Raw genomic sequence first — 13,821 nt, 5'->3', positions numbered from 1 at the left:
ATCTCCTATAAACCCTGCTGCATCAACACTGCTTTGATCTTCAGCCTCTATAAACCAAAATCGTTCTTCCCCATGAATTTCTCCACATCGATCTCTGCCGAAGCCATTTCGCCGATCAACAATCAAACCCTCGGTTCTCACAGTCGACGCTAATTTGTTAGAATTCGGCGGAGGAATCCGGCCAAAAACAACAACTAATAACAGAGAATTAAACAAAATGGAAGAAAACACACAATTACGTGGTTCGGTCCTAAGACCTACGTCCACGACGAAGCTTTCAACCAATTTATTCAACGCACAATCACAATCGAAGTATCTGATTACAATCGCTCAAGAATCACACTGAGAATCACTCAAGAAATCAAAACGCTCAAACTCGAGAACTCACTCTACAACATTGACTCCCTCACACAAAAAATGACTCTTTTTCTTGATCAATCAATCTCTAACTGAATTAACCTCATATATATGTGGGTTGTGAGAACTCACCGATAACTCAGCTGAATCGGGCTCGAAACTGCTCGGAACCGCTCCAGTTGTAACCTCCAAAACAGAAATAGCCGTTGGGAGCTAACTCTTCTTTTCTCCCCTTTTACTCTTTTCTATTTTGCTATCAAGTCCCTCAACTTTCAAGTTATGCAATATGCATCCACATATCACAGAGTGCGTGCATCAAAAACTTTTGCTTTACAAGTGGAAGTTGCATGTTCGCGTGCGTGCATTTCTCACCGTTTCTCTATTCTCCTTAACTAATTTACCAGAATTGAATCTCCATCCTTGAATTGGATCATAATTTCCACCCCAAAATCAGAATGGAACTCAAAATCGGTGAGCTACAATCGAAAGTTGTTTCAACCTTACCCTACCTATCTTTGTTGTCGTCTTCTTCGTCATCACTACTGCCGTTTTGAACTCACATACTCATTTATCGATTCACGATTTTGCTCTTTCTCCAATTTGTCAAGCTCAAAGCTCAAATTCAAACCCCAGCAGCTGAATTCGTCTAATTCATTTATGTTTTACGCTGCAAATTAATGGTTTTGCATTCTTCGGCCACACACACTTCACCTCTTCGGTGCGATTTCTCACAGAGGAAAACCCTATATCTCCCCCAATTACCTCTCCTAGGTCTTTGTCCTTGCACTTGCGCTTCATATTCTCACATTTTTCAGGGGAGGAGAGGCGTAGGCGCTAGAAATGTAGGATGGGCTATGTTCCAAGCTCAATCGCGCATCAATGGCGGAAAAAACATTGTATTGAAGCGGTTTTCCGATGAGGGTGAATTAAACAGTCAATCTACATCTGATTCGAGCATTAAAGCTAGTAATTGTTACAGCACAAGTTTTGGGGAGGATCCTATTGTGAATAAGCTGAGGAGTCAGCTCGGGGTCACCCATTCTATTCCATATCCGCCCATAAATCGCAGTATTATCGGCCTACTTGGTTTCTTCTTTTTTGTTGGTGTTGTATTCGAAAAGGTATGGGCGTGGAGGAGGGCAGAAGCGAGGAGTGGAGGCAGTAAACTCGGGAGTCAGCAGAAGGTGTCGTTGTTCCTCGAGAAGGAATTGCAGAGGAAAGAGTCGGTGGAATGGGTGAATATGGTGTTGGGGAAGCTGTGGAAGGTGTATAGAGGTGGGATTGAGAATTGGATAATTGGATTGCTGCAGCCTGTCATTGACAATCTGAAGAAGCCGGATTATGTGCAGAGGGTGGAGATCAAGCAGTTCTCTTTGGGTGATGAGCCACTGTCTGTTAGGAGCGTCGAGCGCAGAACCTCGCGCCGTGCTAATGACTTGCAGTGAGTTTTACCCCTTTCAATACATGTTTACTCTCAGTTATATGAAACCATTATCACATATGATTGATCTCTCGCAATTTGTGTGTAATAAGGTGATTGAGAATGGGCGGAATCGAACGTTTCTCGTCTTTTAGAGTTCTTGTTGTGCAGTTATCGAGAATTGTATGAGTTGTGCAAAGGGAATGAGTATATTGGTTTATGGATTGCAAATCAAGTTTATCAACCCTTTGAGTACACGTTCATTCTCAGTTAAATGAAACCTTGTGTAATAAGGTGATTGAGAATGGACAGAATTGATTGTTTATCATTTTTAGAGTTCTTGTTGTACAGCTGTCAGAATTGTATAAGTTATGTCAACGTGAATGACTATGATTATGTTGGTTTATGGACTGTATATCAGCCCCCTCATACCCTCATTATTACTGAAAACCAAATAGATGCTAATTTTTTAAATTGAAAGTTCCAATTTTTTGGCATCATACTCTTTTAGTTTTCTACAATCAATTTCATATCCATTATAACCCAATTCATGATAAACAAAACCTTCTGGTGCTCTGAACTTTCAGACCTTTGTAAATCTAATATTTTATGTGCCAATGGACTTTCCATGCCTAACCTTGGCATCATTCTCAACTTTGACAAGTAATGGAATTCTAATTAGTTTTGTATGTGCACTTTGGAAGAAATGGAGTAGTGAGAAGAATCTTTCAATTTTTTTGGTGATTTATCAACATTTACCTACAATCTGTAGTTATTTTGTATGATACATATATTTCACTCTGAATGCATGTTGATTGGTGATTTTTTTTTCTTGGTAAAAAAGATACCAGATAGGCCTCCGGTACACTGGTGGTGCGCGTATGCTTCTACTTTTGTCACTTAACTTTGGTATCCTTCCCATTGCTGTGCCTGTCGGTGTGCGAGACTTTGACATTGACGGGGAACTATGGGTTAAACTGCGACTTATACCAACAGAGCCATGGGTGGGAGCTGTATCGTGGGCTTTTGTCTCTCTTCCAAAGATAAAGTTTAAGTTATCACCATTTCGCTTGTTTAATTTAATGGGTAGGTTATTTCAGCTTCTCCATTGAATTTTCCCTCAATAATGGCATGTCATATAGCCATCATGAATTGTGAGTATGCTCTTAAGTTATGAAAAAATCTACAGAGGAGCAATTGATTTTTTTTAGACATCACTCGGAAAAACTGATTTAAGAATTTTGGGTAAACCTTTTTCGCTTTGTAATTACTGAAATGCTTACTCATAATAAATAGAGTTACAGTTCCTTAGACTCAAGGCTAGATTGATCTCTTTGCATAATCACGCCATACCCAGGAGGATAAATTTATTGGTTTAAGATTATAACATTCATTCGTCGACATAGGATAAAGAAGAAAAATGCATATATTAGTTTCTCTGTGATGGAAGTAGAGTTTTGTACTAAAGATGCCAGTTTCTTTCTTTCTGTCGTTATGTGTAGCAAAACTCTCTATTCTGCTTAAATTATTTCGATCACTGTTGATCCAAGCTTTAGAAATATAATGTCTGCGAAGAAGTGTTGCATCTGAAACTTTGTTCATTTCATATATCAGATTCCTTAATATCTTTTTTTTTCTAATGGTATTTTCTGTGTTGGTGCTCGGGGGAATATTCAGCAATTCCCGTACTTTCAATGTAAGTGATGTTCTCCAAGTTTTCTGGATTATCGTCTGCTTCAACTTTATTTCTGTTCTTCATCTCAGCTATAAAACACTTATGCAGGTTTTTGACAAAACTTCTCACGGAGGACTTACCAAAGCTATTTGTGCGTCCCAAAAAGATAGTTATTGATTTTCAGAAGGGAAAGGCTGTTGGACCTGTTCCCATGGACTCCAAATCTGGAGAAACTCAAGAGGGAAACAGTAACTTTGCAGGAGAATTGTCCGTGACACTTCTGGATGCTCGGAAACTTAATTATGTATTCTATGGTATGAATTTTGCTCATTCCAATGCTAAGTGGAACATTTTAATGGTCAGTAGATAAATTTTCATTTATAGTCACAAATTCTTGTCCAACAATTTAACAGGAAGAACAGATCCATTTGTTATTTTAAGATTGGGAGATCAAGTTGTACGTAGTAAAAAAAACAGCCAAACTACAGTTATCGGGCCTCCTGGCGAGCCAATCTGGAATCAAGTGAGCTCTTTACCTGTTCTAGATCTGATTTGCATGGTTTCACAAGGAGATGCCCTGGATCAATTACTGATATCCAGCTCTTTACATCTTCCAGGATTTTTATATGTTAGTTTCCAACCCTAAGAAGAATAAATTGTCAATCGAAGTAAGGGATTCTCTTGGATTCACAGACCTAACTGTAGGTACTGCAGAGGTGAGGCTCTTAGATTTGTAGGCGAACACTTTTGTTTGTTTCCACTTTGGGAAATTGGCATGCCGCAAATTAGAATCTCAAAAATAATTATGATGCTCCTATTTCATTGTACAGTTTCTGTGATGTTTATTGAATTTTGTTTTTGTGGAAAGGTAAACTAATACTCCGGTTTTAGTACATTGCTACACTCCCTTCTATCTAAGTACAGTTGTGGTTCCTAAAGTAAAATCGAGACTTTTAAGGAGTTTTAAGCGCAGCTATGGAGTTGCTTTTGCAGCAAGCTGTATAAGAATGAAAAAGATTATGTAGGCCTAATTTCCTTTCCATACCACAATATATTCAAACAGTATTGTGTAAGTAGGGAGATGATGGTTATTTAGTTATTCATGTATATATCCACTATCAGCGAAGTGAACAGTCTATGGTTAGAAGGAAACTTTGTTCTAGTTAGCATCCACTTCGTCCATTAAGGTCTTGCTAACATCATAACCAAGAGTATTTACTTTTTTGCAGATTGATCTTGGATCTCTGAAAGATACAGTTCCTGCAGACAGGATAGTTGTACTTCGAGGAGGTTGGACTCCATTTGGAAATGGATCGACTGGAGAAATTCTGCTGCGTTTGACATACAAAGCATATGTTGAGGATGAAGAAGATGAAAGGTCCAACAAAGTACTCGCAAATACAGAGGCATCCCAGAACGACTTGTCTGATTCTGATGAACCTGATTTCACAATCCCTAAACGTGCGGAGGAATACGTAGTTGCAACAGATACCGAGTCTTTCATGAATGATCTAGCAGCACTGTTAGTAAGTGAGAAGTTCCAAGGTATAGTAGCCTCAGACACCACGAATAACAGGTCTCCAGATGACAGAGCCAACAATGGTGCATCTGAACCAAATGATGGAGCCAACAACGGTGCTTCTGAACCAAACAACACCGCTTCTGTGTCTGGACAGCAAACTCCAGCTAATGATTCTGGTGGTTCTCAAGGTATGAATAGCCATTTCCTTGGTGCTTGTTTTCTCAAATTGGTCTTCTTTTTTTCAGAATATGCTGTTAATGCAGAAGCAACTGGCATCTCTAATTTTCAGGATCAACTTTATTTTGGCTTGCCATTGTTACAAGTATCACTGTCCTTGTAGCGTTGAACGATGACTCCTCGGGTTTGTTCAATCCTTGATGTGAGTGGTCTCACATTATTAATCGCCCCAACTGAATTTACACGACTATTAAAACGTTGCAATTACAACATCCCAATTCTTTAGCAGCCAAATGACGCTGTTTCACTGGCCCATGCTGTACAAATTTCGTAGAACATAATTGAGGATGTTGAAATTGTAACGTCTCGAAAGCGTGTTTTAATTGCAAAGTAGGCACTGATTGTGTTATCTGCTGCAATTAACCCAAATATGTTTCTTCAAAGATTCTGACAAGTGCTCCCTTTTCCTGTAGGAACCAACCATTGAAGCTCTATTTCAAAGTCATCTTGTATTTATATGTAAGTGAGGTGTTAATATTAGAGGATCCTATACATTTTCAGTACATATAGTTTTATCTTTATCATATTATTGTTAAGAAGCTGCCTATATTTGGAGTTTTCTGTGATTGATGAATGATGATGTTGAGTATACATTCTGTGTGATAGGTTGGTGAAGACTGCATAAGGTGGTGGAGAAGAGTGTAGATGTAGACTGCTTTTCCTTTTGGTGTAAGTGAAGTTATTGTTATTAGAAGCAATGTTTGTCAATCCTACATATTCTTTATTATAGATAGTCACCATATCATTCTTTATTAAAATTGTTTATAGATAAAAACACAAATGAGTAATATTGCTAATTTATTTTTCATAAAAAGTAAACATATTTTTTAAAAAGAAAGGAAATTCAAGCAAACAAGATAAATGAAAAAAGAAAATAAAAAACAATGAAACATTTCTCCTCCAATTAATAGGATAATTAAAATATCATTATTGATTCTTTTTTCATAGGGCATTTGAAAAAAATATAAAAATTTAATACTGATATAAATTACATTCGAATAAATAACAAAAATAAGTTATACACACTACTATTGCAAGTTTGTTTTTCACCATTCATCCAAATAGAGATGCAAGACTAACCAAGTGCACTGAAAGTAATTACATCCAAAATTCTCCATCACATTCGCAGCAGCATCAGTTAAATCTGGTTCAAAACAAAATTTCCAGACAGGATTCCAGAATCATGATCATCAAAAACATCAATACACTAATCCGAACATATCTTAAAGAGCACCTAGCAAGTCACAAATATAGGAGGAGTCCACCAAGAGAAACCAGCCTATGGAGCCTTCTGATCTGCAACCAACAGCAGAGAGAAACACGTCAATAAGATGCACTTCTTCTTGCTCCATACGAATACGAAAGCTGTATCAGGCTTCAATACAATATAAGAAGAGCCTTCGGTGACTGGGGGCATGTACAATGTCCTCGGTGGTGGTTCCGGTTCGTCGACGCCGGGCACCCAGGGTTCGTCGACGCCGGGGGTACCAACCACCCCATTTTGATGTGGATGCATACGCCCGTCCCTCCGCCCCGCCCTGAGGTATTCGCAGGGATCATCCCAGATTCGGGAGGATTATTCCATTGATCCCCCTCTCCGGAAGAAGGCCGAGGCGAGCCGGCGAGTGGGCGTCACGCATGGTGCCGGAGCGCGTCACGTCGTCTCGGCGCGTGGCGAGACGTCTCGCCATTCGTCAAGGCGGGACGGAACGCGGAACGGGCTGGGGACGAGACGGGGCGCTGCAACGCGTCACGCCGCCGTCTCGTCCCTTCATGATGGAATACGGGCCACCCGCGTGACGCGTTGCGGGTGGTGGCCTTAGACTCCCCGCCATTTAGCATGCACCTTGTCGAAGTATACAGAAGGCTAATCCTAAGAATCAACCCAAATCGCCACTCGACATCAATCTCAATCTTCTCGACCTTGAAAAATCTGGCTAGATATACTTCAGTAAGTTTAAAACGCCATTCAAATTTGTATCTATGACTAGAAAATTCAATATGAAAGAAATTGACATAATCCATCAATCAAATTTTATGATCTTGACAACCCATTTTAATCAACTATATTTATATGTAATCTAGTAATACTTTATGATATACTCGAATTTGTATCATGGCTAGAAAATTCACCATGGAGAAATTGGCATAATCCATCAATGAAATTTTATGATTTTAACAACCCATTTTAATCAAATATATTTATTCTGTAATCTAATACTATGTGGATATCATGAATAAAAATAATTTATTATCAGTATATCGTTTCAGAAATAAAATAATACCAATGTAATCTATAGGGTAGTTATCTGTTATTGAGCCATAATTAGAAATTAAGTTTATTAAAGCCCAAATGAAATTTAGCATATTTATTATATTCAAGAATATTTACTAGTTACAGATTAACGGTTAATTTGCGCAAAATTCATCATTCTCTTCTGCAGCAGAAGCTCTTGAATTGATTCAGAGGGAGAAAAGTATGGCTCTAAATCCTCAACTTTTCCACAATGGAATGCCGGTGCCATTCATCAACGAGATGTTCGTCCTGGGTAGAGACGGCGTCGAATTTGAGATCGACAAGATCCCCGGGTTTGTTTCTAATCCAGTTTCTCTATATCATTTGGAATTTGAACCAATTTTGCTGTCGTTTGAATTTCCGTTGTCCTTTTAATTGATTGGTGGATGAATAAAGCCATAGTTCTTGTCACGATCGTCGGATTGATTGATCAGATAACTTGTTGTATGGAATTGACACTCATTGTTTAGGAGCTGAATTGATTGTTAGGTTCGAGCTGATATTATGATTATTATGTTCAATTCGTGTTAATGTGGTTAGTTTTAATGTGAATTCGGTTGTCAATTTATGGATTTGGATATCCTAATGCTGATTGATAAGCCTGAAAATGATGCATTCATTCTCTGCATCTGCATCACTTAGTCTAGTAATAGAAGAAGAAAGTTTTCGTAGTCCATACGTTTAGCCTTTAATTCTCCATTATTCGTTGGACGATTGGATGAGTTGTTACATAGGTATTGTTATGATACGGTTTAGAGAATCAAGGAACGTCAACTTTATTCAATACTCCGATCAACACCACAACTAACACACGTTCGATACAACCACTCAGAAGTTCACTAGATCTCCCTAAAGTGTCACACATTTAACTACACAGAAACATTAGCAAAGATAATTACAGTTGTGGAGCTAATTCCCTTTATCTATCCTTCTCCTGATATGCTTCCACGATGTTTTCATTGATCGCACTTCTCCTAACGCTCACTTTTCATGTATCACCTTCAGCTAAGACTTAGCTCGGAATGGTATTAAGTTATGGATCAACTAGTTTTAAGAATCTATTAGTAGTTTCTATTGGGCCAACTTGACTTCTGAATGTGTGCAGTTTAGAATCAAAAGAACGCTCAGTTTTCATGTTTCACACTCTGCAGCACTCAAGGTGGAACGGTGAAAGCAAAGGGAACTATCTACTTGTCAAATATCCGCATAGTGTTTGTTGCAAAGAAACCTGTTGGCCATCTTTTTGCATTTGATATGCCCCTGGTATGCATAAGCTCTACTTGTATCATGTATGTCTGCTCTGACAAAAGTGCTCGAAGAACTATTAATCTGTCGTCTTGTCCATCCGAGGTTTGATCTGTTTTACATGACAATATGGGTTGCTGTTTCGTCCTTAAACTGATAGTTTTGATGTTGTTCCGTTTATTTATTTATCTTAGTGTAAATGTTTTGTCCCTTGGGTATGGGATGGGGCAGAATTTAACAATGAAGTATAATAAGAGAGGAACAGAAAAGATTTGATTCCTGAACACTAAATATATGATGCCAAAATTTGGACACTCTAAGGTATCCTATGGACTTGCAAATGAAATACATAGAGAGGGATAGAAATGATTGTTACCAAATACTAACAAGGAACTTGATGAAGGGCTTGACTGTCTATTGTGAAACTATCTCTGACTGAATTATGATTACATGCTTCTTCCTGCAAATTTGTATTTTCTGGAGGGTGGGAGAATTTAAGGATGGATTTTGTAGCATTATAACCACTTTTCGCATGCACAACACAATTTTTTGCACTTTGTCAATATATTTCTCCTCTATAGGCTTTCTTGTGTATTTACATGGTTGTACTTATTTCAACTTGGGATTTACAATGCAGCTTCATGTTCATGGTGAGAAATTCCACCAGCCAATTTTCCACTGCAACAACATTGCTGGTCAAGTGGAACCTGTAAGCTTTTAGAACTTGTGTTTCTGATCTGTTGCTTCACTCGAGCGCGTCTGAAGTTTCTGCTGCCATTTCCAGGTTGTGCCCGATACTGAGCATAGGGCTCTTTACTCGACTCATTCTTTCAAGATTCTGTTCAAGGATGGCGGCTGTGGAACATTCGTCCCACTCTTCTTCAACTTGATTGGTTCTGTCAGACAATATAACCAGCACCTTGCAGCACAGCCTCGAGTGGATCCTCTCCTAGCAGCCCAAACTCCAGTGGACGAGATGATGAGACATGCGTACGTGTACTTCCTGCTACACTCTATCACTCTCTTTGCTATTTTTACATCATGTTCTGCTAACGACAGAAGGAACTCTTGCGTATTCTGCAGATACGTTGATCCTAGCGACCCCACTAGAATTTTCCTGCAGCAGCCAAATGCAGAGTCTCAGTTGAGACGCCGCACTTACCAGACAGATAGTAATGAAAAGCCAATGTAAATCATTGCTGTTGTTTCCCTCAACTATACTTGTTGAGGTCATGTTTGGAAGTTTATTTTGAAGTTTTTGTGTTGAACAGCATTTATGTATGAAGTGTTTTCATCTTTTTCACGTGTTGTTATTACTTTTCTGTGACTGCCTATACACTGTAAAATCAACATGAAGATCATGACTATATCAAGTAATTTACATGGTTCTTACACAGAGAATTCATGAAGTGACACGGTGCAAGCCTCGTCTCAGCCACAGCTGGTACGCAGTCATATGGAATGTGTCGTAACTCCGAGGCACAGGAGACCACCTGAAGTGCTTCCTAACCACACACAAGTTGCGATAGAGGTCGAGGTATGTCTCCTCTGGCACCGATGTTATGATGTTTTTCAACTGAGGAATGTCGTGTTGGTTGAGTACGATCGAGAACTTGGTCCAATCCAGAATATTAGCAAATGGGAGATCATAGTAGTTAGATATGAGAACAGGTACACAGCCGTAGTGGATAGCATCCACAACTCTGGCTGTGTTCACCTCGTACCCTTTGATGTGGAGGCAGTATCTGCTTCTCCTGAAACCTTCCTCATACGGCATCGATGCATGCCCAGCGAATATACGGAACGCGGAGTCGTTCCCCCATAGGCGCAACACCTCTTGCCGAGCAGCAGAGTTCTGAGCTCTCCCCGCGAAGAAGACGAGCTCGGTCCTGCATCAAATGTGATGAACACAATCAAGTAAGGGGGAACATACTATGGTACATTTGCCTTTCAAATGGTACGTTCGGTATCATGGAACTAAGGGTGTGGATTTGGAATACAGTTATAAAATTAGTTAACTTCCACACACACTATACACATTAATCTCACACACAGTGCACACATAAAGGCACACCACTTCACACACAATATCAAAATTTCCAAATTCAGTTTCATATTTCCAATTCCATCATACCAAACACGTCCTACTGACCTCCGATGAGGAGGGTCGGGAGCTTCGATATCCGGCCGAGGCCAGACTTGAGGCAATGCTACATCTTTGTGGGGTGTGTATAGCCTCTGAAAGTAGCTAGATGAGCAAGTAATCTGAATGGCATTATTGTGGAGTTCCCGGTGCCTGGAGGCGGCGTCGCGGCCGACCGAGTGGCAGCAGACGAAGAAGTGGTCCGCGCCCCCGGAGGCGTTCCAGTGCCCAGAATCGGAGCTGATTCTGGACACGTAGCCCGCCACGAAGTCGGAGATGGCCGACTCCGAGCGGAAGAGGGGGTGATACCGCATCACATTGACGGAGAACGGCATGAAGAAGAAGTCCGCCTCGTCGGGGCGATCCGTGACGAGGGAGCTCCGGAGCAGGGCGAGCTTGAAGGCGTGCTCGCTGTAGTAGTTGCCGGTTTTGGGGTTGAAGGGGTCGGGGTTGGGGAGGAACACGGCGGCGGTGGGGGATGATTTGGATTTGTTGCTTGGAAAGGCATGGGGATAGACGTAGATCTTCAGTTTGTTTAGCATCTGCTGGTAATCAGCGTTGAAGATTTCCCAATTGTGGTAAGGAGTGGTGAGTGTTGGCGGCGGCGGAATGGGTGGGGGGATTTGGGGGCGGAGGGATGAAAATGTAATGGTGGAGGAGGTGATGAAGAGGAGAGTGAGGGGGGAGAGTATCAAGAAGTATGTGTTCCACCATTTTCGATGTGGAGATCTTAACATGTAGCGGAGAGACGGCAGAGTCATGGAACTGAGGGAAAGTCCGTGATGATGAGTGAGGCTTTTCTTTAGAAGTGGTGAATAGTAGTAGTACTTCAATAGTGATTAGCATAAAAATGAAGGTGAAAGGGGCAAATTAAGGTGAGTTGTGCTGATCTGGGGCTGGGAGCATTAAATTGCTTGAGGATTAGGTGGGGGGGCGATGGGTTGAAGAGCGGAGAGAGGTGGGAGGAGAGAGAGTGAAGGAGAGAGAGACAGGAAACCTCGGTTTGCGTGTCAATCGACTCTGTTTGACCATTTACTATCCTGTTTTTCTGTACTTCAATATTTATTCTTACAGTGGTTCTAGAATGATTGACTTGTGTATGGAGTATTTTATTGTAATTATAGGTGTTTTGCATCATATAAGGTCATCCGGTTCCTATACCGTTCCTTAATCATTACTTAAACCACTAATTAAGGGTCCAACTATACTTTTTTACTCCATTCCTTAACTAAGGTACGGAATCTGCAACCATGCGTTTCTTATCTGTTCCTTAACCGTTCCTTAAATTACTATTCATTCAATTTCATTTTTTATTTTTATTTCCAACCCAATTCAATTAAAAAAACATACTTCATTAAAAAACACCCAACATAAAAAAATTACAACTTAAAATTCTAAAAAATAAAAAACACACAATTAAATTCCTAAAAAATTAAACTTTGCATAATTTAAAATACAAATTTAAAGAAAATAAAAAAAACTACTCTGCCGGCGAATCATCCCCCGAAGGCGGTCGGGGTGGAGGGGGAGTCGGAAGGCCAAGTTGTGCTGCCATATGCACAATTCCGTTCCATCAGGCCGCGTATTGAGAAGGAGAGAAGCGGGAAGTGTCCGCCATTATGGCGGTCATGTACACCACCATAAGGGTGTTCGAGCCCGATCCCGATCCCGAGCCCGATCCCGAGCCCGCATGGCTTGATTCGCCTCGGCCCTTCCTCGCTCTAGCCGCCTTCGTCCCTTGCGGCCGACGGCGCCCACGGCTCCCCCGTCATCGCCAACCGTACCCGCAAACTCATGCGGTGCAAACTCTGGTCCGCCGCTGCCCTCACTGGTGTCACCAGACGAGTATTGGCAACTCGCTGTGTGCTTCGTGCGCTTTGAGGTTGAGCCCGAGCTGGAGCGGACACCGCCGACCCACCTTTCCTCTTCCTTGACAATCTGCCAAATATCAACATATTTGAATTGTTTACCGGTGTCCTGGTTGTAGACGCGCAAAGCCACCCTCAGAATGTCGGCTCCCGAAGCTCCGCTTTGGTAGTGCACCGCTTCGGTCGAGTAGATGCCGCAGAATTTTTTGACATGTTTGTCGACTCGGCCAAAGTGAGAGCGGAGCATTGTATATGTGCGCTTCCTGGACCCTCTCGGCTTAATCTGGTGATAGATCTCAGTGACCTTTTCCCAGAAGCACTTGTTGGCTTGTTGATTCCCGACGATGGGATCGTACGAGATAGTGATCTAGGCGTTGTACACCGCCATCGTTTCGTTGTTGTTGTATGGATGCCGGCCTAGATCCTCCTCCTCCTCCTCCTCCTCATCCTCCTCGCCCGCCTCCGCCCTGGAGCTTCCACCGCCCTGGCCTCCTCCCCCCCTCCTCCTCCTCCTCCTCCTCGTCCTCGCCCGCCTCGGCCTCCTCCCAGAGTGGGTTCAACGGGGAAATCCTCCCCGAATCTGGGATAATCCATGCGAATACCGCGGGGCGGAGGGTCAGCGTATGCATCCACGTCGAAAGTGGGTGGCTGGTACCCACCCGGCGTCGCCGAACTCTGGGTGCCTGGCGTCGACTAACTAGAACCACCCAGAGTGTTGTACATGGTCTCTCAATCGTTAAACGTGTTGAGATCCCACCCGCCGGAGCCGCCACCGCCGGAGTTGCCGTCGCCGGACATTTTTTGACGAGATTTTAGATGAAAATTGGGGAGGAAATGAAGTTGATTTAGGAACAATAGATGTGTAGTTGTGTATGAAATGAAGATGAATTAAGAGTATTTATAGACTAAAAAAATATAAAAAATAAAAAAACGGTAAAATCAACGGTAATATTACCGTTAAAACTGTTTTTTATAAATTCAAATTTTGTAAAAAAAAAGAATTATTGCGTCATAAATGACGACGCCCACTCGCGGGCTAGCGAGTGGACATCACGCAC

General features: G+C 41.4%; 3 protein-coding genes across 8 annotated transcripts; 2 read left to right on the top strand and 1 right to left on the bottom strand.

The window, feature by feature from the left end:
* The first annotated feature begins 705 nt into the window (after window positions 1-705).
* LOC121802221 (calcium-dependent lipid-binding protein-like) lies at window positions 706-6,008 on the top strand. Of its 2 annotated transcripts, XM_042201839.1 has the most exons (11): window positions 707-828; window positions 1,173-1,798; window positions 2,622-2,863; window positions 3,455-3,473; window positions 3,561-3,766; window positions 3,866-3,975; window positions 4,070-4,168; window positions 4,682-5,162; window positions 5,264-5,353; window positions 5,625-5,670; window positions 5,818-6,008. In XM_042201839.1, the coding sequence occupies exons 2-9, from the start codon at window positions 1,212-1,214 to the stop codon at window positions 5,350-5,352; spliced, it is 1,833 nt and encodes a 610-aa protein (XP_042057773.1). In that variant the 5' UTR covers window positions 707-828; window positions 1,173-1,211; the 3' UTR covers window position 5,353; window positions 5,625-5,670; window positions 5,818-6,008. The 2 variants fall into 2 exon arrangements, with proteins under 2 accessions (XP_042057772.1, XP_042057773.1); XM_042201838.1 differs by having other exon boundaries at window positions 706-1,798.
* Window positions 6,009-7,594: 1,586 nt separating this feature from the next.
* LOC121802082 lies at window positions 7,595-10,055 on the top strand. Of its 2 annotated transcripts, XM_042201647.1 has the most exons (5): window positions 7,596-7,800; window positions 8,659-8,770; window positions 9,390-9,461; window positions 9,537-9,742; window positions 9,836-10,055. In XM_042201647.1, exons 1-5 carry the CDS (start codon window positions 7,691-7,693, stop codon window positions 9,942-9,944), a joined length of 609 nt encoding a protein of 202 aa, XP_042057581.1. In that variant the 5' UTR covers window positions 7,596-7,690; the 3' UTR covers window positions 9,945-10,055. The 2 variants fall into 2 exon arrangements, with proteins under 2 accessions (XP_042057580.1, XP_042057581.1); XM_042201646.1 differs by having other exon boundaries at window positions 7,595-7,800; window positions 9,537-10,055.
* Window positions 9,730-11,908, bottom strand: LOC121802081 (probable glycosyltransferase At5g03795). Of its 4 annotated transcripts, none has more exons than XM_042201643.1 (3): window positions 10,887-11,907; window positions 10,146-10,641; window positions 9,730-9,869 (listed from the first exon to the last, which is right to left on the bottom strand). In XM_042201643.1, the coding sequence occupies exons 1-2, from the start codon at window positions 11,654-11,656 to the stop codon at window positions 10,155-10,157; spliced, it is 1,257 nt and encodes a 418-aa protein (XP_042057577.1). In that variant the 5' UTR covers window positions 11,657-11,907; the 3' UTR covers window positions 9,730-9,869; window positions 10,146-10,154. The 4 variants fall into 4 exon arrangements, with proteins under 4 accessions (XP_042057577.1, XP_042057578.1, XP_042057576.1 ...); XM_042201644.1 differs by having other exon boundaries at window positions 9,737-9,869; window positions 10,135-10,641; window positions 10,887-11,908; XM_042201642.1 differs by lacking the exon at window positions 9,730-9,869 and having other exon boundaries at window positions 10,090-10,641.
* Window positions 11,909-13,821: the final 1,913 nt, after the last annotated feature.

This window comes from Salvia splendens, chromosome 5 (assembly GCF_004379255.2).
Source record: "Salvia splendens isolate huo1 chromosome 5, SspV2, whole genome shotgun sequence".
NCBI lineage: Eukaryota > Viridiplantae > Streptophyta > Magnoliopsida > Lamiales > Lamiaceae > Salvia > Salvia splendens.
The sequence above is the reverse complement of the archived record's forward strand: the minus strand, read 5'-3'. Positions and strand labels throughout refer to the sequence as shown.

Bases quoted from the DNA above. Each gene is read 5' to 3' on its own strand.
- LOC121802221 (XM_042201838.1), top strand. From the start codon at position 1,035: ATGGTTTTGCATTCTTCGGCCACACACACTTCACCTCTTCGGTGCGAT. The intron at 3,976-4,069 runs GTGAGCTCTTTA...TACATCTTCCAG, and splicing joins GCGAGCCAATCTGGAATCAA to GATTTTTATATGTTAGTTTC. The intron at 4,169-4,681 runs GTGAGGCTCTTA...ACTTTTTTGCAG, and splicing joins TAACTGTAGGTACTGCAGAG to ATTGATCTTGGATCTCTGAA.
- LOC121802082 (XM_042201646.1), top strand. From the start codon at position 7,691: ATGGCTCTAAATCCTCAACTTTTCCACAATGGAATGCCGGTGCCATTC. The intron at 7,801-8,658 runs GTTTGTTTCTAA...CACACTCTGCAG, and splicing joins GAGATCGACAAGATCCCCGG to CACTCAAGGTGGAACGGTGA. The intron at 8,771-9,389 runs GTATGCATAAGC...TTTACAATGCAG, and splicing joins TTGCATTTGATATGCCCCTG to CTTCATGTTCATGGTGAGAA.
- LOC121802081 (XM_042201644.1), bottom strand. From the start codon at position 11,656: ATGACTCTGCCGTCTCTCCGCTACATGTTAAGATCTCCACATCGAAAA. The intron at 10,642-10,886 runs GTATGATGGAAT...CATTTGATGCAG, and splicing joins AGGTCAGTAGGACGTGTTTG to GACCGAGCTCGTCTTCTTCG.